Here is a 27,741-nt window from a genome sequence, read left to right as displayed (position 1 = left end):
AGCCGCCATCTTGGCCCAGTGCCTCAGTTTCCCCGAAAGAAAAACGCCGATTTCTGGGGGATTTTCACCCGTTTTATTTCCCCGAGGGGCTCGGGGCGGTGTCGGGGTGCTCCTCCCGGAGGAAGCCGCGGTACAGGCGGCGCACGCGGGCCAGCTCGGCGGCGGGCGGCTGCCACCGCTCGTACCAGGGGTACCAGGCACGGCGCGGCTCCCTCAGCGCGGGCGCCGGCGGCGTTCGGCCCACGGCGGCGTGCCGGTTGGAGAAATCCTCGTCGGGCACGGGCACGAAGGGCACCTGCAGCCACAGGAGCCCTGGGCGGGGGCTGGGGGGTTGGGGGGCGCGCGGAGGGGCGGGATGGGTTCAGAATGGAGGTTTGGGGTTTTACCGTGGGCCTGGGCCTGGGCGATGGCCTGGGAGAGGCGCCGGTGCTGCTTCATGCAGATCCCTGAGGGGAAACGCGGTCAGGGACAGCCCGGGGGGACACCGGGGACGTAAAGGTGACAACAGGGACATAAAGGTGTGCTCGGGGCCACCTTCATCTCCTGGGGGTCACCTCCGTGACCTTGGGGTCACCTCTGTGTCCCTGAGATCAGCTTTATGTCCTCAGGGTCACCTTTGTGTCCTTGAGGTCACCTCTGTGTCCTCGGGGTCACCTCTGTGTCCTTGGGGTCCCCTCTGTGTCCTTGGGGTCACTTCTGTGTCCTTGGGGTCACTTCTGTGTCCTTGGGGTCACCTCTGTGCCATTGGGGTCACCCTCATGACCTTGGGGTCATTTTCACATCCTTGGGGTCACCTTCATGACCTTGGGGTCACCTCTGTGCCATTGGGGTCACCCTCATGACCTTGGGGTCACCTTCACATCCTTGGGGTCACCTTCACATCCTTGGGGTCACCTTCATGACCTTGGGGTCACCTTCATGTCCCTGGGGTCACCTCTGTGTCCTCGGGGTCACCTGTGTCCTTGGGGTCACCTTCATGACCTTGGGGTCACCTCTATGTCCTTGGGGTCACCTTCATGTCCTTGGGGTCACCTCTGTGTCCTTGGTGAAGGTGACCCCAAGGTCATGAGGGTGACCCCAAGGTCATGAAGGTGACCCCAAGGACACAGAAGTGACCCCGAGGATGTGAAGGTGACCCCAAGGTCACAGAGGTGACCCCAAGGACATGAAGGTGACCCCAAGGATGTGAAAATGACCCCAAGGTCATGAGGGTGACCCCAAGGACACAGAGGTGACCCCAAGGACATGAGGGTGACCCCAAGGACACAGAGGTGACCCCAAGGACATGAAGGTGACCTCAAGGACACGAAGGTCACCCTCAGGTGTGCCCTCACCTGTGTGGATGGGGTGGAAGATGACCCCGGAATGGGGGCAGATGAACTGGTCCAGCAGCTTCACGTTCTGGAGGGAGGGAAACGGGGTGAGAAGGAGGTGAAATTGGGTAAAAAAAGGAGCGAAATGGTAAAAAAAGAGATGAATTTGGTAAAAAAAGAGAGTAAATTCACCCGAAAATCCACGAGCAGGTTCCGGTCCCGGCACAGGGGACAGGGGTTCCCCACGGGCCTGCCCCGGCGCTGGGGGGTGACAAACCAGTCAGAACCAGTCAGTCCCAGTGACCCCCCAAAAATCCCAGTAACCCCCCAAATATCCCAGTAACCCCCCAAGTATCCCAGTAACCCCCCAGTCAGTCCCAGTAACCCCCAAAACATCCCAGTCCCTCCCAGCACCCTCCCAGTGCCCCCCAATTCCCTCCCAGTCCCTCCCAGTCCCCCCCAGCACCCTCCCAGTGCCACCCAGTCCCTCCCATCACCCTCCCAGTCCCCCCCAATTCCCTCCCAGTCCCTCCCAGTGCCCCCAGTCCCTCCCAGTGCCCCCCAATTCCCTCCCAGTCCCTCCCAGTGCCCCCCAATTCCCTCCCAGTCCCTCCCAGTGCCCCCCAATTCCCTCCCAGTCCCTCCCAGTGCCCCCCAATTCCCTCCCAGTCCCTCCCAGTCCCCCCCAGTCCCCCCCAGTGCCCCCCCAGTCCCTCCCAGCACCCTCCCAGTCCCTCCCAGTGCCCCCCAATTCCCTCCCAGTGCTCCCAGTCCCTCCCAGCACCCTCCCAGTGCCCCCCATCACCCTCCCAGTCCCTCCCAGTGCCCCCCAGCACCCCCCCAGTGCCACCCAGTCCCTCCCAGTGCCCCCCAATTCCCTCCCAGTCCCTCCCAGTCCCCCCCAGTCCCTCCCAGTGCCCCCCAATTCCCTCCCAGTCCCTCCCAGTGCCCCCCAATTCCCTCCCAGTCCCTCCCAGTCCCCCCCAATTCCCTCCCAGTCCCCCCCAATTCCCTCCCAGTCCCCCCCAGTCCCCCCAGTGCCCCCAGTCCCTCACCAGGCAGGCCTTGCGGGCGCGCTGGGGCGGCACGGAGCCCTTGTGGTTGCGCCGGTAGCCGTGCCACACCGGGCTGTCCCCGTAGGCCGCCCGGTACTCTGAGGGGCAGTTTGGGGTGAATTCCCGGGGTTTTGGGGACCCCCAACCCCCAGGGCCCCCTCCCCTCCCCTCCCCCCACACACCTTCGCTCTCCAGGTACGCCCAGGGCCGCTCCAGGTACGGGGAGGGCGCGGCCGGGGGGGGCTCGGGGGGGCCCCGGGTGCTGCAGAGGCGGGGGAGGGCCTGGGGAGGGGTGATGACGTCATCACTGTGGTCAGGGCGGTGACGTCACAGCCGCGGGCAGTGATGACGTCATAACTGCGGCCAGGGCGGTGATGTCACAGCCATGGGCAGTGATGATGTCATAACTGCGGTCAGGGCGGTGATGTCACACTGGGGGCAGTGATGACATCATAACTGCGGTCAGGGCGGTGATGACATCATAACTGCAGCCAGGGCGGTGACGTCACAGCCGTGGGCAGTGATGATGTCATAACTGCAGCCAGGGCGGTGACGTCACAGCCACAGGCAGTGATGACGTCATAACTGCGGCCAGGGCGGTGATGTCACAGCCGCAGACAGTGATGACGTCATAACTGCGGCCAGGGCGGTGACGTCACAGCCGAAAACAGTGATGATGACATAACTGCGGTCAGGGCAGTGATGTCACAGCCGTGGGCAGTGATGACGTCATTACTGCGGTCAGGGTGGTGATGTCACACTGGGGGCAGTGATGACATCATAACTGCAGCCAGGGCAGTGATGTCACAGCCGCAGACAGTGATGACATCATAACTGCAGCCAGGGCGGTGATGTCACAGCCACGGGCAGTGATGATGTCATAACTGCGGTCAGGGCGGTGACGTCACAGCCGCAGGCAGTGATGACATCACAGCCGCGGTTACAACAGTGATGCCACAGCCACGGGCAGGGCTATGACGTCACAGCCATGGTCCGCGATGACATCACAGATGCAGTCTGCGATGACATCACAGCTGCAGCCAGGGCGGTGACGTCACACCTGGCGCTCCCCCCCACCCACCCCTCATAAGGGTGAGGGGGGCTGGGAAGGATCGCTATGACGTCACACAGACGGGCAACAGCACGACGTGACGTCACAGCGATGACGTAACACCTCACGGGAAAACCACGCCCTCTCTCCCTCACAGAAGCCAACCCCCTCCGCCGCACCGTGACGTCACTGGCCCCGCCCGCCGCACGTGGCGCGCGCTGCCCTTCCCCCCCCCCGTCCCCCTTCCCGCTTTTCTTTTTCCTTCCCGCACCCCCCCGCGTCCCCTCCCGCCGCTCCCCGCCCCACCTGAGCCCACCGCGCCCTCCCGGCGCCGCCCGCCGCCCTCAGCAGCGCCGCCGCCGCCGCCCAGGCCGCCGCCATCTTTCCTCCCGCGCCGCCCCGCCCCGCCCCGCGCCTCTCCCTCACGGCGGGGCGGGGCGCCGCCATGTTGGCCGCCCCACCCCTTGGCCTGAGGGCGGCCGCGCATGCGCAGCGCCGCTCCCGCCCACCCTGCCCCGAATTAAAACTGCGCCACACGGCCCGCGGCCATAGCGCGCGGCTTTGCGCGTGCGCGCAGCGAGCCCCGCGCAGGCGCCGTGGGGCGGCTCAGCGGGCGGGAGGCGTGGCGCGGCGCGGCGGGGGCGTGGCTCGGTATAAAAGGCCGCGCCCGGCGGTGCGGCCGCCATTCTGAGGGCTGGTGGAGGTGAGTAATGATCTGCGCTGGGCCGGGGCTTTGCGGGCGGGGAAGGGGCGCGGGGGGGTTTTCCCCGTTTTTTTTGGCTTTAGGGGGGCTCTTGTAACGCCAAGCTTCGTTTGTTGGGGGAAAAACGCGGCTTGCCCCGTCCCGAAGCCCCTCCGAAGCCGCCGCCGCCCTCAGGGCTGAGCTCCCCCCCCTTCCAAGGGCGTTTCCTCGTTATTTTTTTCCCCTTTTTCCCCCTTTAAAGCTCTAAATTCTCCCCGGGGATAACAGCTTCTAATCGTTTCGTGTCTTTTCTTCTTCGCTTCTAATTTCTTTTTTTTTTTTTTCAATTTTTCCCCTTTTTTTGTCGTTATGCCCATCCCCCACCTTCCCCCTCCCCCTCCCCTTTTATTTCTCCTTTCCCCGCTCCAGGTTTGGTTGGTCTTGAGAGACGCCGTCGCCTTTGCCACGAGAGAAAAACCAATACAAACAATACAAAATACAATACAAAACGCCAACAAAACAACAAAAAAATATATATCCACCAAAGAGGGGAAGGAAAAAAGCAGGTTTTCTGTCCCCCTTTGCCGTGAAGAGCCGCCGCAGCCTCTCCGTCCTTTGGACCGTCCTTGGAAGCCGTTCCAAACCCGAAGGAAACTGCCACTTTAAAAAACATATTTCCCTCTTCTTTCCCCCCCAAAAAACAAAAAAACAAAGGCAAAACCCACTTTTTTTTTTCGAGCAAAAAAAAAAAACCCAAGCAACTTTTTTTTTTTAATACTAATTTTTTTTTTTTTGGTTTCTAGCTCGACCGGTTTAGCTCGATCCACTCCTTTAGGGCTTTAAAAAACAAACAAAACCCAAGGAAAACAAAAAAAAAACCTTTTAAAAATACCAAAATACCCGTCAAGCTGCAAAAAAAAAGTTGCTGCGTTTTTTTAAAAGCCATGATTAAAATCAAACGAATTTTTTGGCTTTAACACCACCTCCAAATGCCAAAATCCAAACCTTGAAGCGCTGTCGGCTGAGAAAAAAAATTGGATAGTAAGTGTTGAATTTTCAGCAGGCTCCCCCCCACCCTTTAAAAATACAAGAAAAAAACCCTTTAAAAAGTTATTTATTTGTCACAAAGAGCAAAACTAGCGGGAGGAAGAGCCCCCCGTGTGCTTGAGGAGGACGTGGGCTGTGCCAAAAGGTGGTGAAAATGGAAATTTTGGGGGGATTTCGGGAGAAAAAAGCGGTTTCGGAGGAGGAGGGGTCCACGAGCAGCTCCCACGGTTTAAAAAACAAAAAAATCCCGCAAAAAAAAAAGCCCCAAAAAACCTCCTTAAAAAAGCTGGAAAATGGCCCCAAAAAAGCAAAAAAACCCGAAAAAAATCGCGCGGTGGGGGAGACGGAATTTGGGGAATTTTCGGGGCATTCCCGGCGAGCAATCTGTACATAAAGATTGCAAAAAATATAGAAAAAAAAATCAAAAAGGGTTGGAGGGGGGGGAAAGGGAGGAAAAAAAACGCGCGGAGGGGGGAGATTGGAAATTTCCAAAGGGAACAAAAAAAAAAAGCTGATTTATTTCCTATTTTTATTTTTTAGGTGCCATTTTAGGATTGTTTTTTGCGCTGAGAAACGCGGGGTGGGGAGGGGGAAGGGGTAAAAAAAATTGAGGTTTTTGGGGTTCGGCTGAAATCGGGGTTTGGGGGGTGACGATCTAGCAATAAAGGTTGCTAGGCAGGCCGAGCTTTTCCCAAATTCGGATTTTTTCCCCTCAGAAATTCACTTTAAAGCGTTTCCCCCCCCCCTCCCCTCAGAGCCTCTCCCTGGGCAGCCCCAAAATGGCGCCCGCTCTTTGTTTTGCCCGAATTCGGAATTTTTCCCCTCATTCCTTCGCGGCTTTGGGGTTTTTGTTACAGCTCCAACCCCCCCGATGATTTCCTAACCCCCCCTCTTTAAATTCCTTCATTTTGGCGGGGTTAAATCCTAATTTTGGGGGGAATTTTAACATTTAATTGGTGGGGGAAAAGGGGGTTTAACGCGTTTCTCTTTGTCGCTTGTGTCTGTGTGTCCCCCCCCCGCTTTTAAAACCCCAAAAATTCCTCAAAATTCCCTAAAATCTCCTTTAAAACCCCCGAATTTGGTTGTTTTTTTCCCAGCTCTAAAATGGCGCCGAGGCCTTGCCGTTGATGCCCCTCCCACTGTGGGGCCCCCCCTTAAAATTCCATTTTTTACCCCTCCAAATCCCTTTTTTTCCCCAAAATCCCTTTTTTAACCCCCCCCCTTCCACCCCCAGGACCCACAAAATGCTCTTTTTCCCCCCCTTTTTCCACAGAATTTTTTTTTTTGTTTGCTCTGTTCCCTTTCCCCCCCTTTTTTTTTTTTCTTTTTTTGTGGGTTTATTTTGGGGGGGTTTTGGGGAATTTGGGAATGTCCTGGAGCTTTTGGTAACTTTGAATTTATCGTGACAGGGAAATGCTACCACTGGGCTTCACCCCCCTTCCCTCACACACACCAAAACCAGCCAAAAAAAGAAAAGCAAAAACAAAAAAAAAAATAGGAATTTTGGGAGGGAAAACACCCCCAAAACTCCATTTTTTTCCCCGATTTTCAATGGTTTTGCCCCGTTTTTGCAGCTTAGGAAGCTTTACTTCAGCAAAGGGAGGGAACAGCCACAGCCGGGTAAGCAAAAAAAATCCTTTTTTTTTTTTTGTTTTTTGTTTTTTTTTTTTTTTTTTTTTTTGGGCTTAATTCCATTTCACGGCCTTTGGATCCAGGGTTTTTAAACATCCAAAATTCCCTTTTTCCCCCCCCCTTTACCCTCTCCTGGTGCATGCGGCAGTCGGGAGTTGGGCTTTTCCTCCTTTTTTTACCCCCAAAATTTCACAGGTATGGGTAAAAAACCACAGAGATCTCTTTGGAGAATTCAGATTTTTGATAAATCCATTTATTTGGCTTTAATTCCCCCCAAATTCTGCCTTTTCTCCCCAGTGGTAGCATTTCCTATTGGGGGGGGGCACGGGCAGCCTCTCCCTAAATTTCCCCCCCATAAAAAACTCCATTTTTTGGGGGTAAAATGAGTCAAAAATGCTGTAAAATCCGAATTTCGGGGAGGGGAGGGTCAGACCTTGACCCACCCCTCAATTTAACGAGCTGGGAATTGTCCTCTCCTTCAAAAATGGGATTTTTCCCCTTTTTGGGGGATTTTTTTCCCTTTTTGGGGGGATTTTGGGGCCCCCAGCTCCTTTAAGGGGGGGCAGGTGGGGCTTTGCCAGCGTGGGACCCCAAAAATCTTTTGGGGGAGGGGGTTTTGCCCCTCCCCCACTGCTGGGACCCCCCTCCAGGGGGGCTTTGGGTCCCCCCCGCTCATTTTGGTTGGGAGGTCAAAGGTCACAGTGAGAATTTGGGGTTAAAGTTCCCAATTTTGGGGTTTCCCATTTCATTTTTTGGGGGGGTTGTGCTGGTTTAACTTTCTCTTGTGTCTTTGCAGAGGGGTGGCATTGCTGACCCCCCCTAATTAATCTCATAATTGGGGGCTGAATAATTATTTAACACTGGGGGGGGGGGACTTAATGACCCCCAGCTCTGGGTGCTGCCCCACCCTGAAAATTGAGGTTTTTTCACCCCAAAAATGGAGATTTTTGTGAGGTTTTAACCCCAAAAAACCTCCCCAGCTCCTCTGCCTGCCCTCATTAAGGAAACTGGGTCATAATTAAGCTTTAATTAGTGGTGATTAATGATGTCAGAGCCTGAAATCCCCCCAGGAAGGGGGAGGGGGGCCCGGATTGGGGTCAATGAGCGTCGGGTCATTAAGGGGGGGGGGGGTTGGCCTTCATTAACAAGGTGTTAATTAACGGCTGGTTCATTAGTCAGAGGGTTTAATTATGGCCTGAGACTGGGGGTGTGTGGCACCCCCAAATATGGCCCCTCCTCAAATGGCAGCTTGTTAATTAACCCCTGGTTAATTAACTTTGGGGGAGGGTTGTGATTGAAATGCCCCCCCTGGACCCTCGTTCTGCTTGTTAATTAACAAAAAATTAATGAAATTAGGAGGGAAAATGGTGAGAATGACAGATTTTTGTCTGTTTTTTTTTTTGTAAATGAGTTTAATTCACTTTTAAATTAAAAATGTGATGGGGGGGAAACTCAGGGTTTGTGTCCTCCCCATGCTGTGACCCTAAATCATCATCCCCAGTGTTAATTTTTAATTAATTTCTTTATTAATCAATAAATGAGCTCATTGGAATGACATGAGAGGGGGAGGGGGGGGCTGTGACTCTTGGGGGGTCTCTGGGATCCTTTTTGGGGTCATTTTCCAGCTTTTTTTGGTCATTTTCCAGCTTTTTGAGGTTGGTTTTGGAGCTTTTGCAGTTATTTCCCAATTTGGGGTTGAACTTCTCACTTTTATTGTGGTTTTCCATCATGTTAGGCTCGATTTCCAGCTTTTTGGGGTGCTTTTCCTGCTTTTTGGGGCCAATTTCCTGCTTTTTAAAACTCTTTTCTACCTTGGGGGCAATTTCCAGCACTTTGAGGTTGATTTCCCATTTTTTAGTGGTGTTTTCCCATTTTTAGTAGTGTTTTCCAGCTTTTTGGGGTTGATTCCCACATTTTCAGGGTTGTTTCCAGTATTTTGATGTGTTTCTCCAGCATTTGGAGTTAATTTCCCTCATTTTGAGATCCATTTCCTACCTTCCATTTTACATTTCATTTCCTTCTTTTTGAGGTTGATTTCATGAACTTTCTGGGGTTGTTTTCCACTTCTTTAGCTTCAATTTCCTTTTTTAGGCTTGCTTCTCATCTTTTAGTCTAAATTCCTCATTTTCAGGATCAAGTTCCCCACATTTGGGGTTATTCCTTACCTTTTTGAGGTCCATTTCCTCCTTTTTAGAGCAAATTTCCCTATTTTATTGCCAGTTTTTCTCTCACCTCTCATTTCACCCCCAGAAGTTTTACATACTGTGATTTTCCCACCTCTCCCCCACTCCTAACCCTTTCCCCCCCTTTTTCCCATTATTTCTTGTTTTTTTACTGTTTTTTTCCATCCTTTCCCCCTTTTTTTCCTGTTTTTCCCATTATTTCCAAATTTCCTGGTTTTTTCTTCCTTTCCCATTTTTCCTGTTTTTTCCCATTCTTTCCTCTTTTTTCCTGTTTTTTTTTCCATTCTTTCCCTCTTTTTCCTGTTTTTTTCCCATTCTTTCTCTTTTTTCCCGTTTTTTCCCATTCTTTCCCCCCTTTTTCCCCGTTTTTTCCCATTCTTTGCCCTTTTTCCCCTGTTTTTTCCCATTTTTTCCCCTTTCTTCCCTGTTTTTTTCCCATTATATCTCCTTTTTTCTCTTTTTATCTCATTTTTTCCCATTTTCCCCCTTTTTCCAGGCTGTTCCTGCCATGGGCTCCGGCCCCATCGACCCCAAGGAGCTCCTCAAGGGCCTCGATTGTTTCCTGGGCCGGGATGGGGAGGTCAAAACCATGGATGGCATCTCCAAAATATTCAGGTCAGACCCAAAATCCTCCGTTTTTGGCTCTATGCACCCTTTTTTGGGATTTGTGACCACTAATTGTTATTAATTGCTGTTAATTAGCCTCATGAAGGACTCCCAGAAGATGGTGAGTCGCTGCATTTACCTGAACATCCTCCTGCAGACCCGGGCCCAGGACATCCTGGCCAAGTAAGCACGTGAAAAATGGCATTTTTCTGGGGATTTTGGGGAAATTTGGGTGGGTTCAAGGTTTTCCTGGCCAGATCCTGCCAGAATTCCAACTTTTTTCCCTCAGATTTCATGCTCGGACCTAGTAAACACAGGGAAAAATGGCATTTTTGAGGGGATTTTGGGTGGATTCCTGGTTTCCCCAGCCAGATCAGGGCAGAATTCCAACTTTTTTTCCCTCAGTTTTCACCCTCAGACCTAGTAAACACGTGGAAAAATGGGATTTTTGAGGGGGTTTTGGGGAAATTTGAGTGGGTTTGGGTGGGTTTCGAGGTTTTCCTGGCCAGATCCTTAGAGAATTCCAACTTTTTTTCCCTCAGATTTCATCCTCAGACCTACTAAGCACGTGGAAAAAAGGGATTTTTGAGGGAATTTTGGGGAAATTTGGGTAGGTTTGGGTGGATTTTGAGGTCTTCTTGAACAGATCCTTCCAGAATTCCAACTTTTTCCCTTCAGTTTCATTCTGGCTCAGTAACCACATGGAAAATTGAATTTTAGGTGGATTTTGACAGGATTTTTTTTTGGATTTCAGGTGGATTTTGACAGAATTAAGGTTTTCCCAGCTGGATCTGGACACAATTCCCACTTTTTTCCCTCAGGTTCATCCTACCTTAGAAACCACATAGAAAATTGAATTTCAGGTGGATTTTGACAGGATTTTTTTTTATTTAGGCAGATTTCGACTGGGTTTTTTTGGATTTCAGGTGAATTGTGACAGAATTAGTGTTTTCCTGTTTGGATCTGGACACAATTCCCACTTTTTCCCCTCAGGTTCATCCTGGCTCAGTAACCCCATGGAAAATTGAATTTCAGGTGGACTTTGACAGGATTTTTTTTTTATTTAGGCAGATTTCGACGGGGTTTTTTTTGGATTTCAGTTGGATTTAGGCATATTTCGACGGGGTTTTTTTTTATTTCAGGTGGATTTTGACAAAATTAATGTTTTCCTGTCTGGATCTGTGCACAATTCCCACTTTTCCCCTCAGGTTCATCCGGATCGGGGGCTACAAGCTGCTCAACACGTGGCTGACGGGCTCCAAGGCCGCCAACAACGTCCCCTTCCTGCAGCAGCTGCTGCTCACCCTGCAGCACCTCCCGCTCACCGTCGACCACCTCAAGCAGGTCTGGTCCCCTCGGGTGGCACCTGGGGACATCACAGCTGGTTTTTGGGGACACTTGGGTGGCTTTTGTCACTCCCAGAGTGGCTTTTGTCTCATTTAAAGTGATTTTTGTGTCATTTAAGGCCCTCCTGGGGGCTTTGGGGACACTCGGGTGGCATTTAGGGACCCTCAGATGGCACTTGGGGACACTGAGGTGTCTCTTGGGGAAACCACAGATGGTTTTTGTTGCTGCTGAGGGTTTTTTGTCCCACTCCAAAGTGATTTTTGTGTCATTTAAGGCCCTTCTGGGGGCTTTGGGGACACTGGGGTGGCACTTGGGGACACTCAGGTGGTACTTGGGGATATCACAGGTGGCTTTTGTCACCTCTGGTGTCCCTTTGTCCCCCCTGAGCCCCCATTTCCTTTGCAGAACAACACAGCCAAGCTGGTGAAGCAGCTCAGCAAGTCCAGCGATGATGAGGGTGAGCAGGGACCCCCAAAAAACCCCAAAATCCCCCTGAGATCCCCAAAAACCTCCCTGAAAAACCCCAAAATCTCCCTGAGAACCCCCAAAACCCCCTCAGGCCCCCCAAAAATCATCACTGATCCCTCTGAAACCCCCAAATCCCCCCTTAAACCCCCCAAAACTCAGCACCGATCCCTCTGAAACTCCCAAACCCCCTCTGAAATCCCCCAAAACTCCCCTTGGACCTCCCCCCAAATCCCCCTAAACCTCCTCTAGGTCCCCCTCCCCACCGCTGCTTGATTATTCCCTGATTAATTAATGATTAATCCTAATTAACCCCTCAGAGCTCCGGCGCCTGGCCTCCATCCTGGTCAGCGACTGGATGGGGGTGATCCGCTCCCAGAGCAGCTCTCAACCCACAGGTGAGCCCCAAAATCCCCCAAAATTCCCCCAAAAACTCCCCAGAATCCCTTCCAAAATTCCCCTGAAATCCCCTCACCCCCTTTTCCCACCCCAGAACGGGATAAGAAGAAGAGGAAAGAGGAAAACAAAAGCAAAACCCCAGTCCCGGAGAAGCCCCAGGAGACCAAAAACGAGGCCAAAAATGAGGAAATTCCCGAAAAAAAACGGGAAAAACCCAAATCCCTGCGGACCACGGCCCCCAGCCACGCCAAGTTCCGCTCCACAGGTGGGATTTGGGGCGGGTTTGGGTATTTTTTGGGAATTTAGTGGTTTTAAGGGAAATTTGGGCTGGTTTTAGGAATTTGGGGTGGGTTTGGGCTGTTTTAGGGGAGTTTGGGGTGGTTTTTGGGAATTTAGAGCTGGTTTTAAGAGAAATTGAGACTGGTTTTGGGAATTTGGGGTTGATTTGGGCCATTTTAAGGGATTTTGGGGGTGGGTTTGGAATTTAGGAGTGGTTTTAAGGGACATTTGGGGCTGGTTTTGGGATTTTTAGGCTCTTTTGAGGAATTTGTGCTAAAACTGGGGAACTTAGGATGTGTTTGGAGCTTGCTGAGGGAAATTTGAGATGAATTTGGCATTGATTTTGGGGAATTCGGAGCTCAAGCTCCACTATTGGGGTTGTAACGATTTTGGGCCATTTTAGGGCTGGTTTTTGAGCTGTTTGGGGGATTTTTGGGGCCGTTTTGGGGATTTCTGAGCCTTTTTTCCCCTCAGGGCTGGAGCTGGAGACGCCGTCCCTGGTGCCAGTGAAGAAACTGAACTCGGCCTCGTCCGACAAATACAGCCTGAAACCCGTCCCGGTGAAGAGACAGAGGTGGGATTTGGGGGCATTTTAGGGGATTTTGGGCCAGTTTTAGGGTTTCAGAGCCATTTTGGGGTCTCAGAGCTGCTTTTGGGGCTGATTTTGGGGAATTTCTGGAGATTTTTGGGGCTGGTTTGAGGCAGTTCTGGAGATGTTTCAGGATTATTTTGGGGGTAGTTTTGGGGTTTTTTTGGGGTGGTTTTGGGGTTTTTCTCGGGGTAGTGCTGGGGATATTTTGGGTGTCTCTGGGCCATTTGGGGGGGTACAGTTTTAGGGGTGGTTTTGGGGTCATTTTAGGGGTGCCTTCAGGGTGTTTTTGGGACAATCTCAGGGATCTATTTTGGGGACATTTTCAGGGCCATTGGGGACGGGTTTGGGGCCATTTTGAGGGAAATCTCAGGGGTTTTGGGGTGGTTTTGGGGGGTCCTGACCCTTTTTCCTCCCCCCAGCGCCCCGACAGCCCCCGGGGAGGCTCCTCTGGCAGAGAAGAAATACAAACCCCTGAACACGGCCCCAAATGCGGCCAAGGAGATCAAAGTGAAGATCATCCCCCCGCAGCGTGAGTTTGGGAGGTTTGGGGGGTTTGGGGGTCATTTTGGGGTTATTTTGGTGCCATTTTGGAGTAATTTTTGTGCTAATTTGGGGGTTGATTCTGGTGCCATTTCTGGTGCCATATTGAGGTCATTTTGGTGCTATTTTGGGGTTGATTCTGGTGCCATTTCTGGTTTCATTTTGGGGTCATTTTGGTGCCATTTGGGATCCTTTTTTAGGGGAGATTTGGGCACCATTTTCGGGGCAATTTGGGCACCATTTTGAGGCAGGTTTGGGACCTGTTTTGGGGTGAATTTGGGGTTTTTTGGTGACCTCTCTCTGCTCCCCCAGCCATGGAAGGCCTCGGGTTCCTGGATGCCCTGAACTCGGCGCCCGTCCCCGGCATCAAAATCAAAAAGAAGAAGAAAGTTCTGTCCCCAACAGCAGCCAAGGTGAGGGGCATTTTGGGGTCATTTTGGGACATTTTAGGAAAACTTTAAAAGCCATTTTAAGGGTACCTCAAGTCCCTTTTTGGGGACACTTTGGGGGTTATTTCAGGCACACTTTCAGGGGCTAATTTGTAAATATTTTGAATAATTTTTTAGGAACACTTTTGGGGTAATTTGTGGACTGTTTTGAGACCATTTTTGAGGCCATTTTGTTGCAGTTTTAAATCCTTTTTTGGGGATGTTGCGTGGCTTTTTAGGATGCCAATTTGGGGGCCATTTTGGGAACAACTTGAGGACCATTTTGGGGACACTTTGGCAGCCATTTTGTGGCCAATTTGGCTTCCATTTTGAGAGCGCCACAGACGCCATTTTGTGAACGCCTCATGAACCATTTGGGGAATGCTTTGGGAGTCATTTTGGGGTGAAAACACCCCGTTCTGACCCACCTTGTGTCCCCCCAGCCCAGCCCCTTCGAGGGGAAGCCAGCGCCGGAGCCCAGCACGGCCAAACCCTCGTCCCCAGAGCCGGCGGCCGCGGAGCCCATGGACACGGACCGGCCGGGGACGCCGGTGCCGGCCATCGAGGTGCCCGAGCCCATGGACACCGGTACGGACTGGGGACGTTTTGGGTGGTTTTGGGATGGTTTCTGCAGGTTTGGGGACAGTTTGGGTGGGATTGGGCCTGTTTAGGGTCAGATTGAGGGGATTTGGGAGAGTTTAGGGTGGGTGTGGGGACAGTTTGAGATGTTTGTGTGGGTTTGGGGACAGTTTGGGTAGGATTGGTGCTGTTTAGGGTGGGTGTGGGGACAGTTTGAGATGTTTGTGTGGGTTTGGGGACAGTTTGGGTGGAATTGGGGCTGTTTAGGGTCAGATTGAGGGGATTTGGGAGAGTTTAGGGTGGGTGTGGGGACAGTTTGAGACGGTTTGTGTGGGTTTGAGGACAGTTTGGGTAGGATTGGTGCTGTTTAGGGTGGGTTTGGGGACAGTTTGAGATGTTTGTGTGGGTTTGGGGACAGTTTGGGTGGAATTGGGGCTGTTTAGGGTCAGATTGAGGGGATTTGGGAGAGTTTAGGGTGGGTGTGGGGACAGTTTGAGACGGTTTGTGTGGGTTTGAGGACAGTTTGGGTAGGATTGGTGCTGTTTAGGGTGGGTTTGGGGACAGTTTGAGATGTTTGTGTGGGTTTGGGGACAGTTTGGGTAGGATTGGTGCTGTTTGGGGTCAGTTTGGGGGGATTTGGGAGAGTTTAGGGTGGGTTTGGGGACAGTTGGAGATGTTTGTGTGGGTTTGGGGACAGTTTGGGTAGGATTTGGGCTGTTTAGGATCAGTTTGGGGAGAGTTTAGGGTGTGTTTGGGGATGCTTTGGGTTTGGGGACGGTTTGGGTGGGATTGGCACTGTTTAGGGTAAGTTTAGGGGAGTTTGGGGCCATTTTAGGAGCACTCTTAGTTCCTCTTTCAGGACCATCGGGTGCCATTTTGCATCCCTCCCTGCCAACGACCCCAGGACCCATTTTGGGGTCACTTTGCCCCTCCCCGAGTGCCATTTTAGGCTCAAACTCCTAATTTTTGGGCTTCCCCTTTGCTGATCCCTCCTGCCATCCCCTCAGGCTCGTCAGAAGCGGGGGGTGACCCCAAGGCCACCGATGTCCCCTCCGAGGGCGGCCCGGCCCCGCGCAGGACCCGCAAGAAGAAATCGGTGTCGTGGCCCGAGGAGGGGCGGCTGCGCGAGTATTTCTACTTTGAGCTGGACGAGACCGAGCGGGGTGAGCCCAAAACGGCCGGGATTCACCCCAAAACGCCCTGGAGAACCCCGGGCACCCTTCCAGGGAGCTCTGGGGCCGCTCTGGGATCCTTTCGGGGCCATTTTGTGGGAGGCTTTGGGCCCCTTTTTGTGGGACCCTGTGGACGCCATTTTGAGATATTTTACAGGGACATTTTGTGGGAATATTTGATGCCATTTTGGAATCATTTTAGGGACAATTTGGGTTCCCTTTTAAAAACATTTTAGAGAACATTTTATGGATACTTTGGGTGCCATTTCAGGAAGCTTTGGGTCCCTTTATGGGAGCAATTTCTGTCTGTTTTTGTGGGACAGTTTGGTGCCATTTTGTGGACACTTTGGGCTCCATTTTGTGGACACTTTGGGCCCTATTTTCTGAGCACTTCAAGTCCCTTTTTTTGAACACTTTGGCTGCCATTTTGAAACCCCTTTGGCTGCCATTTTGAAACCCCTTTGGCTGCCATTTTTAAACATTTCCAACCCGGCCAATCCAGAACAAGACAATCCCCACGCTTTCTTCCCAAACTGATCCTAAACTTCCTCTCCCCGCACAGTGAACGTGAACAAGATCAAGGACTTTGGCGAAGCGGCCAAGCGGGAGATGCTGAAGGACCGGCACGCCTTCGAGACGGCGCGGCGCCTCAGCCACGACTCCATGGAGGAGAAGGTGCCCTGGATCTACCCCAAGGCCCTGGAGCTGCCGGCGCCGCTCGTCATCCCCGGCAGCGGCAGCCGCGAGCGCTTCACGCAGGCCGAGCGCGTCAAGGGCATCCTGCAGGAGATCTTCCTCTCCAAGGAGAGGTGAGGGGGGCGTTTCTGGGGGTGTTTGTGGGGGATTTGGGGTTCTGGGAGGTGGCGTGTCCCGGATCCCCTTTTGGCGATGGGGAATGGGGGATTTGTGGTGTTCTGAGCCCAAATGTCGGGGTGGTGAAGGTGATTTGGGGGCCGTTTTTGTGAGGGCTTTGGGCGCCATTTTGTGGGGACTTCAGGGGTGATTTTGTGAGGGCTTTGGGCGCCATTTTGTGGGGACTTCAGGGGTTATTTTGTGAGGGCTTTGGGCGCCATTTTGTGGGCACTTCAGGGGTTATTTTGTGAGGGCTTTGGGCGCCATTTTGTGGGCACTTCAGGGGTGATTTTGTGAGGGCTTTGGGCGCCATTTTGTGGGCACTTCAGGGGTTATTTTGTGAGGGCTTTGGGCGCCATTTTGTGGGGACTTCAGGGGTTATTTTGTGAGGGCTTTGGGCGCCATTTTGTGGGGACTTCAGGGGTTATTTTGTGAGGGCTTTGGGCGCCATTTTGTGGGGACTTCAGGGGTTATTTTGTGAGGACTTTGGGCGCCATTTTGTGGGGACTTCAGGGGTGATTTTGTGAGGGCTTTGGTGCTGTTTTGTGAGGGCTTTGGGGGCTGTTCTGGGGACACTTTGGGTGCCATTTTGTGAAGGTTCTGGGATCCATTTTGTGAGGGCTTTGGGGGTCATTTTGTAGTGACTTAGGAGTCCATATTTTGGAGACTTCAAGGGTCATTTTGTGAGGGGTTTGGGGTCGATTTTGTGACGGCTTTGGAGGCTGTTCTGGGGACACTTTGGACAACATTTTGTGAGGGCTTTGGAGGCACTTTGGGTGCCATTTTTGTGATGGTTTTGGGATCCATTTTGTAAGGGCTTTGGACACCATTGTGTGAGGGACTTGGGGGCCATTTTGTGAGGACTTTTGAGGCCGTCCTGAGGATGCTTTAGGAGACATTTTGGAGGCACTTTTGGGGACAGGTTATTGACCTTTTTGGGAACACTTAGAGGCTCTTTCTGAGACAGTTTGGGAGTACATTGCAGGCCTTTTTGGAGGTCATTTTAGGAACACTTTAAATCCCTTTTTGGGGATATTTTGGGTGCAGTTTTAGGAGCACTTTTTGGGGCCAATTTTGGGATGCTTTGGGCACAATTTTGGGGATGATTTGAGCCTCTTTTTCAGGAGGCTCTGAGTCTTTTTTTAGCTTTTGGTGCCAATTTCATGGACATTTTAGGTGCTTACTATGTCACTTTGAGCCTCTTTTTGGAGACCATTTTGGGATCACTTTGTGCCATTTTGGGGAACGTTTTGGGTACATTTTGGGACCATTCTGAAGGACGCCCAAGCTTGTGGAAAATTCAGTATTTCTGGCACATGCAGAACTGGAAAACGTAAACCTGGAAATGTGGGCTATGAAGCCTTTGGGCCCCCAGTGAGAAAAAATGAGAAAAAATGGGTGGAAAATGGGAAAAAATGAGAGAAAAGGGGTAAAACCCAGGGGAAAATGGAGAAAAATGAGAAAAAAAGGGCAGAAATGAGGGGGAAAGGGAGGGAAGTGGGGAAAAAACAAGAAAAAAGGGCAAAACCCCAGCAAAACTGGAGGGAAATGGGGAAAAAATGAGAAAAAAAGAGCAAAAATAGGGGGGAAAATGGGAAAAAAATCCTTTGTGATCCCAGAAAAACCCACTGAGCTTTTTTCACCCCTCAGCATTCCCGACAGCCCCCACGAGCCCGACCCGGAATCCTACGAGCCGCTCCCACCCAAACTCATCCCCTTGGATGAGGTAAGCTCTGGGAAAAAAAAATAAACCAAAAAAAGTTTAAAAAAGTTAAAAATCCCCGAAATGCCGTTCCTGACCCCCCGTTTGTGCCCCCCCAGGACTGCTCCGGCGAGGACGGGGCCTATCCCGAGGGGCTGGATCCCGGGAACTCCGCCGCCTCCCCGGAGCCGGGCGCGGGGGCCAAGCTGCCCCCGGTCCTTGCCAACCTCATGGGCAGCGTCGGGGCGGGCAAGGGCCCCCCAGGACCCCCCCAAAACGCCCCCATCAACATGCAGGAGATCCTCAGCTCCATCATGGTAACCCCCCAAAAAACGGGCTGCCCCGAAATTTGGGGAGGGTGGGGGGTCACCCCCATCGTGGGAATCCCAAAATCGGGATTTGGGGTTATAAATTGGGGCTCACCCCCCCATTCTTGGAACCCCAAATTTGGGGTGCTTCAAAATCTAGCGGGGCGTGGGAAAGGTCATAAATTGGGGATCACCCCCAAAATTGGGAAATCCCAGTTTGCAACCCCCCCAAAATCTGTGGGGTCACACACTGGGGGGGAATAAAAGGGTGGAACCCCCGTTTTCACCTTTCCCCACTGTGTTCTTTCCCTAATTCCCCCTTTTTTCCCCACTTTTTTTGTCTTTTCCTCATCTTTTTTCCTTCTTTTTTTTCCCCTTTAATCCCTTTGTCCTTTTTTCCCTAGTTGTTGCCTTTATTCCAGTATTTCCATTTTTTTTCTCATATTTTTTATTGTTTTTTTGCTCTTTTATTCTTGTTTTTTTCCCTGTTTTTCCTGTTTTGGCCTGGGTTTTGCCCTTTTTTCTCATTTTTCCTCGTTTTCCCCATTTTAGCCCTTTTTTCTTGCTGTTTTCCCATTTTCCCCCTATTTCCCCATATGTTCCCCTTTTTTCCCATTTTTTCTCTTTTTTTTTTTATCGTTTTTCTCCTAAAACCAAGTTTCTGCTTGGTTTTAGCCCTTTTTTTCTGGTTTCCTTCCCATTTTTGCCCCTTTTTCCCCTTTGTTCCCCATTCCCCCCCGTTTTCTCCCTTTTTACTCAGTTTTTCTCATTGCTCCCCCATTTTCCCCCATTTTTTCTCTGTTCTCATTTTCTCCCATTTCTCCCCCATTTCCCCGTTTTTCCCCTATTTTTTCCCTTTTTTCTCATTTTGTTCTCATTTTCTCCCATTCTTTCCCCATTATTCCCCAATTCCCCCATTTTACCCTTTTTTACATTTTTTCTCCAATTTCCCCCCGTTTTGACCTTTTTTCTCATTTTTTCTCCCACTTTCCCCCATCTTTATGCTTTTTCCTCCTTTTTTCTCATTTCCTTCCCGTTTCTCCCCTTTTCCTGTTTTTACCCTTTTTTCTAATTTTCTCCCCATTTCCCCACATTTTTACCCTTTTTTCTAATTTTCTCCCAATTTCCCCACATTTTTAACGTTTTTTTCTCATTTTTTCTCCTGTTTCCCACCGTTTCCCCCCTTTTTTCTCATTTTTTCTCCCATTTTCCCCCTTTTTTCTCATTTTTTCTCCCGTTTCCCGCTGTTTTCACCCTTTTTTCTCATTTTTTCTCCCGTTTTCCCCCTTTTTTCTCATTTTCTCCCCGTTTCTCTCCCCGCAGGGCGGCCCCAGCAGCCACAAGGCCGAGGAGCTGCTGAAGCAGCCGGACTACTCGGACAAGATCAAACACCTGCTGGGCAACCTGGGCAGCCAGCCGCCGGGGGGGCCCGGGGGAGGTGAGGGACACCTGGGACAGCTTGGGGACAGCTTGGGACACTTGGGGACACCCAGGGACAGCAGGGGGACAGCTTGGGGACACCCAGGGACTGCCTTGGGGACACTTGGGGACACCTTGGGGACACTGTCCCGGGGTCCTGACAGGGATAGCGGAGAGCTCTGGGCTGGGGGACAGCCTGGGGACACCTTGGGGACACTTGGGGACACTTGGGGACACCCAGGGACAGCTGGGGGCAGCTTGGGGACACCTGGGGACACCTTGGGGACAGCTTGGGGACACCCAGGGACAGCTTGGGGACAGCTGGGGGCACCTTGGGGACACCCAGGGACAGCCTGGGGACACTTGGGGACACCTTGGGGACAGCCTGGGGACAGCTTGGGGACACCATCCTGGGGTTCTGACAGGGATAGCGGAGAGCTCTGGGCTTGGGGACAGCCTGGGGACAGCTGGGGACACCTTGGGGACACCCAGGGACATCCGGGGGACAGCTTAGGGTCAGCTGGGGACACCTTGGGGACACCAGGGACTGCCTGGGGACACTTGGGGACAGCCTGGGGACACTTGGGGACACCTTGGGGACAGCTGGGGACACCGTCCCGGGGTCCTGACAGGGATAGCAGAGAGCTCTGGGCCTGGGGGCAGCCTGGGGACACTTGGGGACACCTTGGGGACAGCTTGGGGACACCTTGGGGACATCAGGGACTGCCTGGGGACACTTGGGGACAGCCTGGGGACACTGTCCTGGGGTCCTGACAGGGATAGCAGAGAGCTCTGGGCCTGGGGACAGCCTGGGGACAGCTTGGGGACACCTTGGGGACACCCAGGGACATCTTGGGGACAGCTGGGGACACTGTCCTGGGGTCCTGACAGGGATAGCAGAGAGCTCTGGGCTTGGGGACAGCCTGGGGACAGCCTGGGACACCTTGGGGACACCCAGGGACATCTTGGGAACATCTTGGGGACAGCCAGGGACACCTTGGGGACACCTTGGGGACAGCTGGGGACACCGTCCTGGGGTTCTGACAGGGATTTTGGGGTTCTCTGGGCTTGGGGACACCTTGGGGACAACGTCCAGTGTCCCTGAGAGGGATTTTGGGGTGCTCTGGGCAACTGGGGACACCCCCTAAAATTGGGGTGACCTGGGGCAGGTGTCCCTTAAACTGGGGTCACCTGGGCGTCCCTTAAAGGGGAAAGAGCCCCTTAATTTGGGGTAAATTTGGGGGTCTCTAATTGAGGTTAACCCCCTTAATTTTGGGTAAATTTGGGGGGTCTCTAAATTGGGGTGACTTAAGGTGTCCTCACCCCTCCTTGGGGGGTGTTTTGGGGTCCCCCTGACCCCGTTTTTTTGTTTTTTCCCCGATTTCTGCAGTTCCCCACGGGCTGCTGGGCCCCGGCCCCATGAACGGCTTCCCCCCGCCCAAGATGCAGCACTTCCCCCCGGGGGGGCCCATGCCGGGTAAGCGCCCCCTCCCCAAATTACCAAATCCCAAAAAAAACCCCAAATCCCCCACAAAAACCCAGAAAATACAAAAAAAAAAAAAAAAACCCAAAAATACAAAAAAATCCCCAAAAGGTTCCGAAAATATAATAAAAATTTAAAAATCGCAAAAAACCCACCAAAACTCCCCCAAAAATTAAAATTAAAAAACGAAAAAAAAAAATCCCAAAAAACACATCAAAATTTAAAAAAATCCAAAAAAAAACTCTAAAAAATCCCCCAAAATCCCAAAAATTAAAAAAAAATCCCCAAAAAATCATACAAAAACCCAACCCCGAAAATCCAAAAAAAATACCCAAAAAAACCCCAAAACTTGCACAAAACCACAAAAAAATCCCCAAAATTAAAATAAAGATCCCCAAAAAAATCATTAAAAAAACCCACCACAAAAATCCCCAAAAAATTCCCCAAAAAATCATAAAAAAAACCCACCACGAAAATCCCAAAAAAATCCCCAAAAAAAACCCAAAACTTGCACAAAACCACAAAAAAATCCCAAGAATTAAAAAACATCCCCATGAAATACAAAAAACCCCCCAGAACTACCCTAAAAAATCAAAAAAAAATTCTGCAAAAATGAAAAAAATTCCAAAAAAATCCCGCAAAAAAAAAAAAAATCCCAAAAAAATCCCCAAAAAACCCAAAACTTGCACACCACCACAAAAAATCCCAAGAATTAAAAAACATCCCCATGAAATACAAAAAAAATCCCACACAACTGCCCAAAAAATCCCGCATAAAAAAAAAAAAAAAAAATTCCAAAAAAGTCCCACAAAAAAATGCCCAAACCCCTGAAACCCCTGAGAAACACTCCAAACCCCCGAAACTCCCCAAACCCCTCAGAAACAGTCTCAAACTCCCCAAACCCCCCGAAACTCCCCAAACCCCTCAGAAACACTCCCAAACCCCCCACACGTTCTAACCCCGCTCTCTCCTCTCCTCTCCTCTCTCCTCAGGCCCTCACGGCGGCGGCGGCGGGGCCGGGGCCGGGCCGGGCCTGCCCCCGGGGCTGCCGGGGGGGCCGCGGATGATGGGCCCGCCCCCCCCCCAGCGCGGCGACTTCTGGGGGGAGGGTCCCGACGGGGGCGGGGGAGGGGGCGGCCTGCGGGGGGGCCCCCCCCCCCAACGGCGGGGGCGGGGGGGGGGATGCGCGGGGGAGGGGGGGGCGGGGGGGGGCCGCCCCCTCCCCCGTTCCACCGCCCCCCTCCCCGGGGGGGTCGCGGCGGCGCCGAGCCCCCCCGCCCCCCCCGTACCGCTGCCGGGGCGGGGGGCGCAGCGGGGGACCCCCCCCCAACGGCGGCGGCGGAGGGGGGGGGGTCCCGGGGGGGGCCCCCCCCGCCCCACGGCGAGCACGGCAGAGACCACCCCCCCCCCCGGGGCCACGGCGGAGGCCACGGCGGAGGTAAATTGGGGGGGGGGCGCCTGGCTGTGGGGGGGGCCCGGCCCCGGCTGGGAGGGGCCCGTGGGCGCCCCCTCCCCGCCCCCCCCGCCCCCGCCCTTCCTGCCCCCCCGCTGGAGGGGGGGCGGCGGCGGCGAGCCCCCTCCCCCACCCCCGCACCACCCCCCGCCCCCCCCCATGCAGCCCATGGAGCCCCCCGGGCCCTGGGGGAGGGGCCACGACTGGCGCAGACCCCCCATGGGGCTCTGAACCCCGAAATGGGGCTGAGGGACCCCCCGAAATGGGGCTGAGGGACCCCCCCGAAATGGGGCTGAGGGACCCCCCCCCTTCTTAAAATGGGGCTGAGGGACCCCCCGAAATGGGGCTGAGGGACCCCCCCCCGAAATGGGCTGAGGGACCCCCCCGAAATGGGCTGAGGGACCCCCCCGAAATGGGGCTGAGGGACCCCCCCACCCAAAATGGGGCTGAGGGACCCCCCCGAAATGGGGCTGAGGGACCCCAACCCCACCCCCCGAAATGGGGCTGAGGGACCCCCCCGCAAAATGGGGCTGAGGGACCCCCCCCTCCCCAAAATGGGGCTGAGGGACCCCCCCGAAATGGGGCTGAGGGACCCCAACCCCACCCCAAAATGGGGCTGAGGGACCCCAACCCCCACCGCAAAATGGGGCTGAGGGACCCCCCCCTTCCCAAAATGGGGCTGAGGGACCCTCCCCAAAATGGCGGTAATGGTGGTGAGGGGCCCACCAAAATGGGGCTGAGGGACCCCAAATGAGGCTGAGACCCCCCCAAATTGGGCTGAAACCCCCCCCTAAAATGGGGCTGAGACCCCCCCCCAAAAATGGGACTGAGACCTCCCCAAAAATGGGGATGAGATCCCCCCAAAAATGGGGCTGAGACCCCCTCAAAAATGGGGATGAGACCCCCCCCAAAATGGGGCTGAGGGCAGAATGAGACCTCCCCCCCCCCAGACTGGGGGTGATGGCGATGGGGGACCCCTCCCCAAAAAGGGCAGTGGGGAGTTCTGGAGTTCCCCTCAGCAATGGGGAAAATCCTCCCCGCCCCAAAATGGCTCCAGGGCAGCGAGGGACCCCTCCCCAAAACGGGGGTGATGGCGGTGAGGGACCCCCCGCCCCCCCAAAAAGGGCAGCGAGGAGTTCTGGAGTTCCCCCCAGAAATAGGGGAAATCCTCCCCACCCCAAAATGGCTCCAGGGCAAGTGAGAGACCCCTCCCCAAAATGGCTGAAAGACCCTCTAAGACTGGGAGGGGACCCCTGCCCCAAAATGGCTGAAAGACCCCTTAAAATGGGGAGGGACCCCCCAAAATGGGGAGGGACCCCCGGCCCTCATGGCGGCTGTGGTGGGAGGGGCCGCGGGGCATGCTGGGAGCTGTAGTTTGGTGGTCGGTGCTGAGCAGGGCATGCTGGGAGTTGTAGTTTGGCGCCTGCAAAGCGGCCGCGAGACATGCTGGCAAGGGACAGGGGTGTGGCAAAACGGCTGCAAAGGCCGCTGGGAGTTGTAGTTTTGGACTTGCGGCCAAAGGGGATGCTGGGAGTTGTAGTTTGGGTCCTTTGGGGGTGATGGGAGTCAGGAGCAGCTCCTCACTGGAGCCGCTGAGGCCTGGTGGGGGTTTGACTCTGCTGTGTGGGTTTCTGGGAACTGTAGTTCAGCTCATTTGGGGGAGGGGGGGATCAAAGCATGCTGGGAGTTGTAGTTCAGCCCCAGGTGTGCTGCAGGCCTTAGCGGTGGGGCCCAAAAACAGGCCTGAGGAGGCCTCTGACACCTGGTGGGGCCTAAACCCGGCGCTAATGCGGCCGCAAGGGGTGCTGGGAGCTGTAGTTCTGCAGTTGTGGGCAGCGAGGCTTGCTGGGAGCTGTAGTTCATGCAATTGTTGTGCAAAGGATTCTGGGAGTTGTAGTTCTGGGCTTGGGGTCCCCCCCACCCAAAATCCACCCAGCCCCTCCTAGTTCTGGGGACAGGGACCCTGCTCCCCCCAGCCCCAAAATCTTCATTTTTAACCCCATTTTTTTCCTCCCGCGGCTTCTCCGGGCTCGATCCAGGAGCGTTTTGGGGCTGGGAATTCACCCCCCCTACCCTCTAACCCCACCAAAATCCTCCTAAAAAATCCCAAGTCTTCCGTAAAAACCCAAAATCCTCCTTAAGAACTTCAAAGTTCTCCTTCAAACCCTAAAATCTTCCTTGAAAACTGAAAATCCTCCTTAAAAACCCCAAAATCCTCCTTTAAAACCCCCAAATTCTGTTTCCATCCTCTTCCCCAGAGCTGCTGCTTTGAGGCTGCTCTGGGTCCATTTTGGGGCCGTTTTTTGTTTTTTTTGGGTCACGGGTTCACCCCCTTCTCTTTAAGCCCACCAAATCCTCCTGAAACCCCACAAAATTCTCTTTAAAACCCCCAAAATTCTCTTTTAAAGGCCTTTTTAACCCCTTCCTTTCCTCCTTCCCACAGCTGCCATGCTGGGCCTGCCCTGGCACCACTTTTGGGTCATTTTTTGGCAATTTTGGGGCTTTTTTGGGGCCAGGGGTTCATCCCCTTCACCTTTACACTCCAAGATCCTCCTTAAATCCCCAAAATCCCCTTAAAACTCCCCAAAACCCCCCAAAATCGTGTCCCCCATCCTCCTCAGGGAGCCGCCATCTTGAGGCCTGTTTTGGGGCCATTTCTGGTGAATTTTGGGGCCATTCTGGGGTCTGGGGTTTATTCCCCTCCTATTCAAACCCCAAAATCTTCTTTAAAACCCCCAAAATTTGTGTCCCAATCCTCCTCTCCCTCACAGACCCGCCGCCATTTTGAGGCCGTCCTGGAGCCATTTTGGATCATTTTGGGGCCATTTTGGGCCTTTTTTGGGGTGGTTTGGGATCATTTTGGGGTCAGGGGTTCACCCCCTTCCCTTTAAACCCCCAAACTTCCCCTGAAACCTCCCAAAATCCTCCCAAAACCCCCCAAAATCGCGTCCCCACCCCGCCGCCATTTTGAGGCCGTCCCGAGCCCATTCCGGAGCCATTTTGGGGCCCTTTTGGCCATTTTGGGGACATTTTTGAGCCATTTTGGGGCCGTTTCAGATGATTTTGGGGCCATTTCATACGATTTCGAGGATTTCAAGGCCGGCCGGGGTCACTCTTTACCCCAAACCTTTTTAACCCTTTCCTCCCCTCCCTCCTCCTCCCCCCCCGGAGCCGCCGGTGCCGGGGCGGCTCCGGGCCGGTTTTGGGGCCGTTTTTGGGGCCGTTTTGGGCCGTTTTGGGGCCGGGGGCCGGCGCCTGACGCGCCCCCCCCCTTTTGTCTCCCCCAGACATGTCGAGCCGCGCCGTGTGCCGCCACTTCATGCTCAAGGGCAGCTGCAGGTACGAGAACAACTGTGCCTTCTACCACCCCGGCGTCAACGGGCCCCCCCTGCCCTGAGAACCCCAAAAACACCCCAAAAACACCCAAATCCACCCCAGAAAAACCCGCCCCCACCCCGGTTATGGCTTCTGTGAGGCCTCGGGGTGGGGGGGTGAAAATGGGGGAAAAACGGAGAAAAAAAGGGGAAAAAAGCAAATTCCGGCGGTGCGGTGGTGGTGGTGATGGGGTTTGGGGGGAGGAGGTGGAGATTTGGGGTAAAAATTGGAAATTTGGGGTAAAAATTGGAAGTTTGGGGTAGAAATTGGAAATTTGAGGTAAAAATTGGAGTTTAGGGTAAAAATTAAAAGTTTGGGGTAGAAATTGAAGTTTAGGGGGGGGAAACGCTCCTTTATGGGGTGGAAATTGGAATTTTGGGAGAGGAATTGTCAGTTTTGGGGCAGAAATTAAAATTTAGGGGGGCAAAACTGGAGTTCAGGGGTGTAAATTGTAAGTTAAGGGTGCAAATCCCTCCCAATGGAGAGAAACTTTCATTTATGGGGCCAAAATTCAAATTTTTGGGGTGGAAGTTGGAGTTTTGGGGGTGGAATTCCCTCCCCAGTGGCAGAAATTCTCTGCCAGGAGTAAAAATTGCCATTTATGGGGTGGAAATTCCAATTTCTGGGTTAAAATCCCTCCCCAAGGGGTAAAATATTCAATTTTTGGGGCAGAAATAGCCGATTTTGGGGCAAATTCTGATTTATGTGGTGCAAATTTCCCCCTTAGGGGAAAAAAATTGTCACTTTGGGGGTAGAAAAATCCCCATTCTTGGGGTTTAACCTCTTCAGGGCTTAAAAAAACTTCAATTTTGGGGGTAAAACATCTGCCCCGGGGTCAGGAATTCCCATTTCGGGGCAGAAATTCTCATTTTTGGGGCAGGAATTCTCATTTTTGGGGCACAAATTTCGATTTTTGGGGCACAAATTCCCATTTTAAAGCAGAAATTCCCGTTTTGGGCAGAAATTCTCTTTTTTGGGGGCACAAATTCTCATTTTAGGGCACAAAATCCCATTTTTGGGGCGCAAATTCCCATTTTGGGGGCACAAATTCTCATTTTTGGGGCGAAATTTTTCCTTTTTTGGGGTTTCAGCACCCTCAGGGCTCCAAATTTTAAATTTTGGGTCAAACCCTTCCATTTCCAGCACCCAAACCCCCCTCCTCGACCTCCCCTCCCCCACCCTGGGGTGCCCCTCCCCCTTTGCGGGGGGGCTGGACCTCCCCCCAAAAGGTGACGTCACCCCGGGGGGGGAGGGTAGATCGCTAATTATTAATTACTCATTAATAATTATTTATTCATCACCACCACCCCTCCCCCACCGGGTCCAACTCTGCCCCATTTTAGGGGGGGGGAGGGGATGAGGGGATTTCCCCTCCCCCACCCCGCCCCTCCCCCCACCCTCCCCTCCCCCCTCAGTTGGGGCCGCCGCCCCTCCCCCACTCCCCTCCCCCACTCCGCCGCCGCCGCCGCCTGGGGGGGGGGGGAGGGGCAGGGGGGTGGGGGAGGGGCGGGGTGGGGGAGGGGCCGCGCCGGACGCTGTTTTCTGTGAAAACTTTGGCCGGGGGGGGAGGGGCCGCCCCCCCTTTTGTATATTTTGTACATTATTAATAAAGTTTGGGGAGAAACCCCGAAAACGAGAGAGAGTGCGCTCTGTGGGGGAGGGGCGGGGTCACTCGGGGGTCACCCTGGGGTCACCCTGGGGTCATCGGGTCACCCTGGGGTCATCGGGGTCATCGGGTCACTCCGGAAATCCCAAAGGGAGGGGGCGAGGATGGCGCCG

The 27,741-nt window shown here is 53.3% G+C and overlaps 2 protein-coding genes across 4 annotated transcripts; one reads left to right on the top strand and one right to left on the bottom strand.

Annotated features, from left to right (window-relative positions):
* Nucleotides 1-50: 50 nt before the first annotated feature.
* Nucleotides 51-3,881, bottom strand: MRPS18B (mitochondrial ribosomal protein S18B). Its single transcript, XM_072921101.1, has 7 exons — nucleotides 3,726-3,881; nucleotides 2,551-2,650; nucleotides 2,369-2,466; nucleotides 1,506-1,574; nucleotides 1,335-1,401; nucleotides 387-446; nucleotides 51-312 (listed from the first exon to the last, which is right to left on the bottom strand). The coding sequence occupies exons 1-7, from the start codon at nucleotides 3,864-3,866 to the stop codon at nucleotides 74-76; spliced, it is 774 nt and encodes a 257-aa protein (XP_072777202.1). The 5' UTR covers nucleotides 3,867-3,881; the 3' UTR covers nucleotides 51-73.
* An 84-nt stretch (nucleotides 3,882-3,965) lies between these two features.
* Nucleotides 3,966-27,598, top strand: PPP1R10 (protein phosphatase 1 regulatory subunit 10). 3 transcript variants are annotated; one of them, XM_072921063.1, is made up of 21 exons: nucleotides 3,966-4,122; nucleotides 4,531-5,142; nucleotides 6,723-6,768; nucleotides 9,460-9,578; nucleotides 9,666-9,752; nucleotides 10,778-10,913; nucleotides 11,322-11,373; nucleotides 11,702-11,779; nucleotides 11,875-12,045; nucleotides 12,534-12,633; nucleotides 13,071-13,180; nucleotides 13,504-13,604; nucleotides 14,063-14,207; nucleotides 15,206-15,361; nucleotides 15,933-16,179; nucleotides 17,873-17,948; nucleotides 18,044-18,241; nucleotides 19,556-19,670; nucleotides 21,042-21,128; nucleotides 22,127-22,572; nucleotides 25,875-27,598. In XM_072921063.1, the coding sequence occupies exons 4-21, from the start codon at nucleotides 9,472-9,474 to the stop codon at nucleotides 26,223-26,225; spliced, it is 2,763 nt and encodes a 920-aa protein (XP_072777164.1). In that variant the 5' UTR covers nucleotides 3,966-4,122; nucleotides 4,531-5,142; nucleotides 6,723-6,768; nucleotides 9,460-9,471; the 3' UTR covers nucleotides 26,226-27,598. The 3 variants fall into 3 exon arrangements, with proteins under 3 accessions (XP_072777164.1, XP_032602097.3, XP_072777165.1); XM_032746206.3 differs by lacking the exon at nucleotides 6,723-6,768; XM_072921064.1 differs by lacking the exons at nucleotides 6,723-6,768; nucleotides 18,044-18,241.
* The last annotated feature ends 143 nt before the right edge of the window (nucleotides 27,599-27,741 follow it).

Source organism: Taeniopygia guttata, chromosome 35, assembly GCF_048771995.1.
Source record: "Taeniopygia guttata chromosome 35, bTaeGut7.mat, whole genome shotgun sequence".
In the NCBI taxonomy this organism is placed as follows: domain Eukaryota; kingdom Metazoa; phylum Chordata; class Aves; order Passeriformes; family Estrildidae; genus Taeniopygia; species Taeniopygia guttata.
The sequence above is the reverse complement of the archived record's forward strand: the minus strand, read 5'-3'. Positions and strand labels throughout refer to the sequence as shown.

Excerpts from the sequence above, each read along its gene's own strand:
- MRPS18B (XM_072921101.1), bottom strand. The coding sequence starts at position 3,866 with ATGGCGGCGCCCCGCCCCGCCGTGAGGGAGAGGCGCGGGGCGGGGCGG. Across the intron at positions 2,651-3,725 it reads GGAGGGCGCGGTGGGCTCAG|GCCCTCCCCCGCCTCTGCAG; the intron begins GTGGGGCGGGGA and ends ACCCCTCCCCAG. Across the intron at positions 447-1,334 it reads CTTCCACCCCATCCACACAG|GGATCTGCATGAAGCAGCAC; the intron begins GTGAGGGCACAC and ends GTTTCCCCTCAG.
- PPP1R10 (XM_032746206.3), top strand. The coding sequence starts at position 9,472 with ATGGGCTCCGGCCCCATCGACCCCAAGGAGCTCCTCAAGGGCCTCGAT. Across the intron at positions 17,949-18,043 it reads AACTCATCCCCTTGGATGAG|GACTGCTCCGGCGAGGACGG; the intron begins GTAAGCTCTGGG and ends GTGCCCCCCCAG. Across the intron at positions 21,129-22,126 it reads CCCGGGGGGGCCCATGCCGG|GCCCTCACGGCGGCGGCGGC; the intron begins GTAAGCGCCCCC and ends CTCTCTCCTCAG.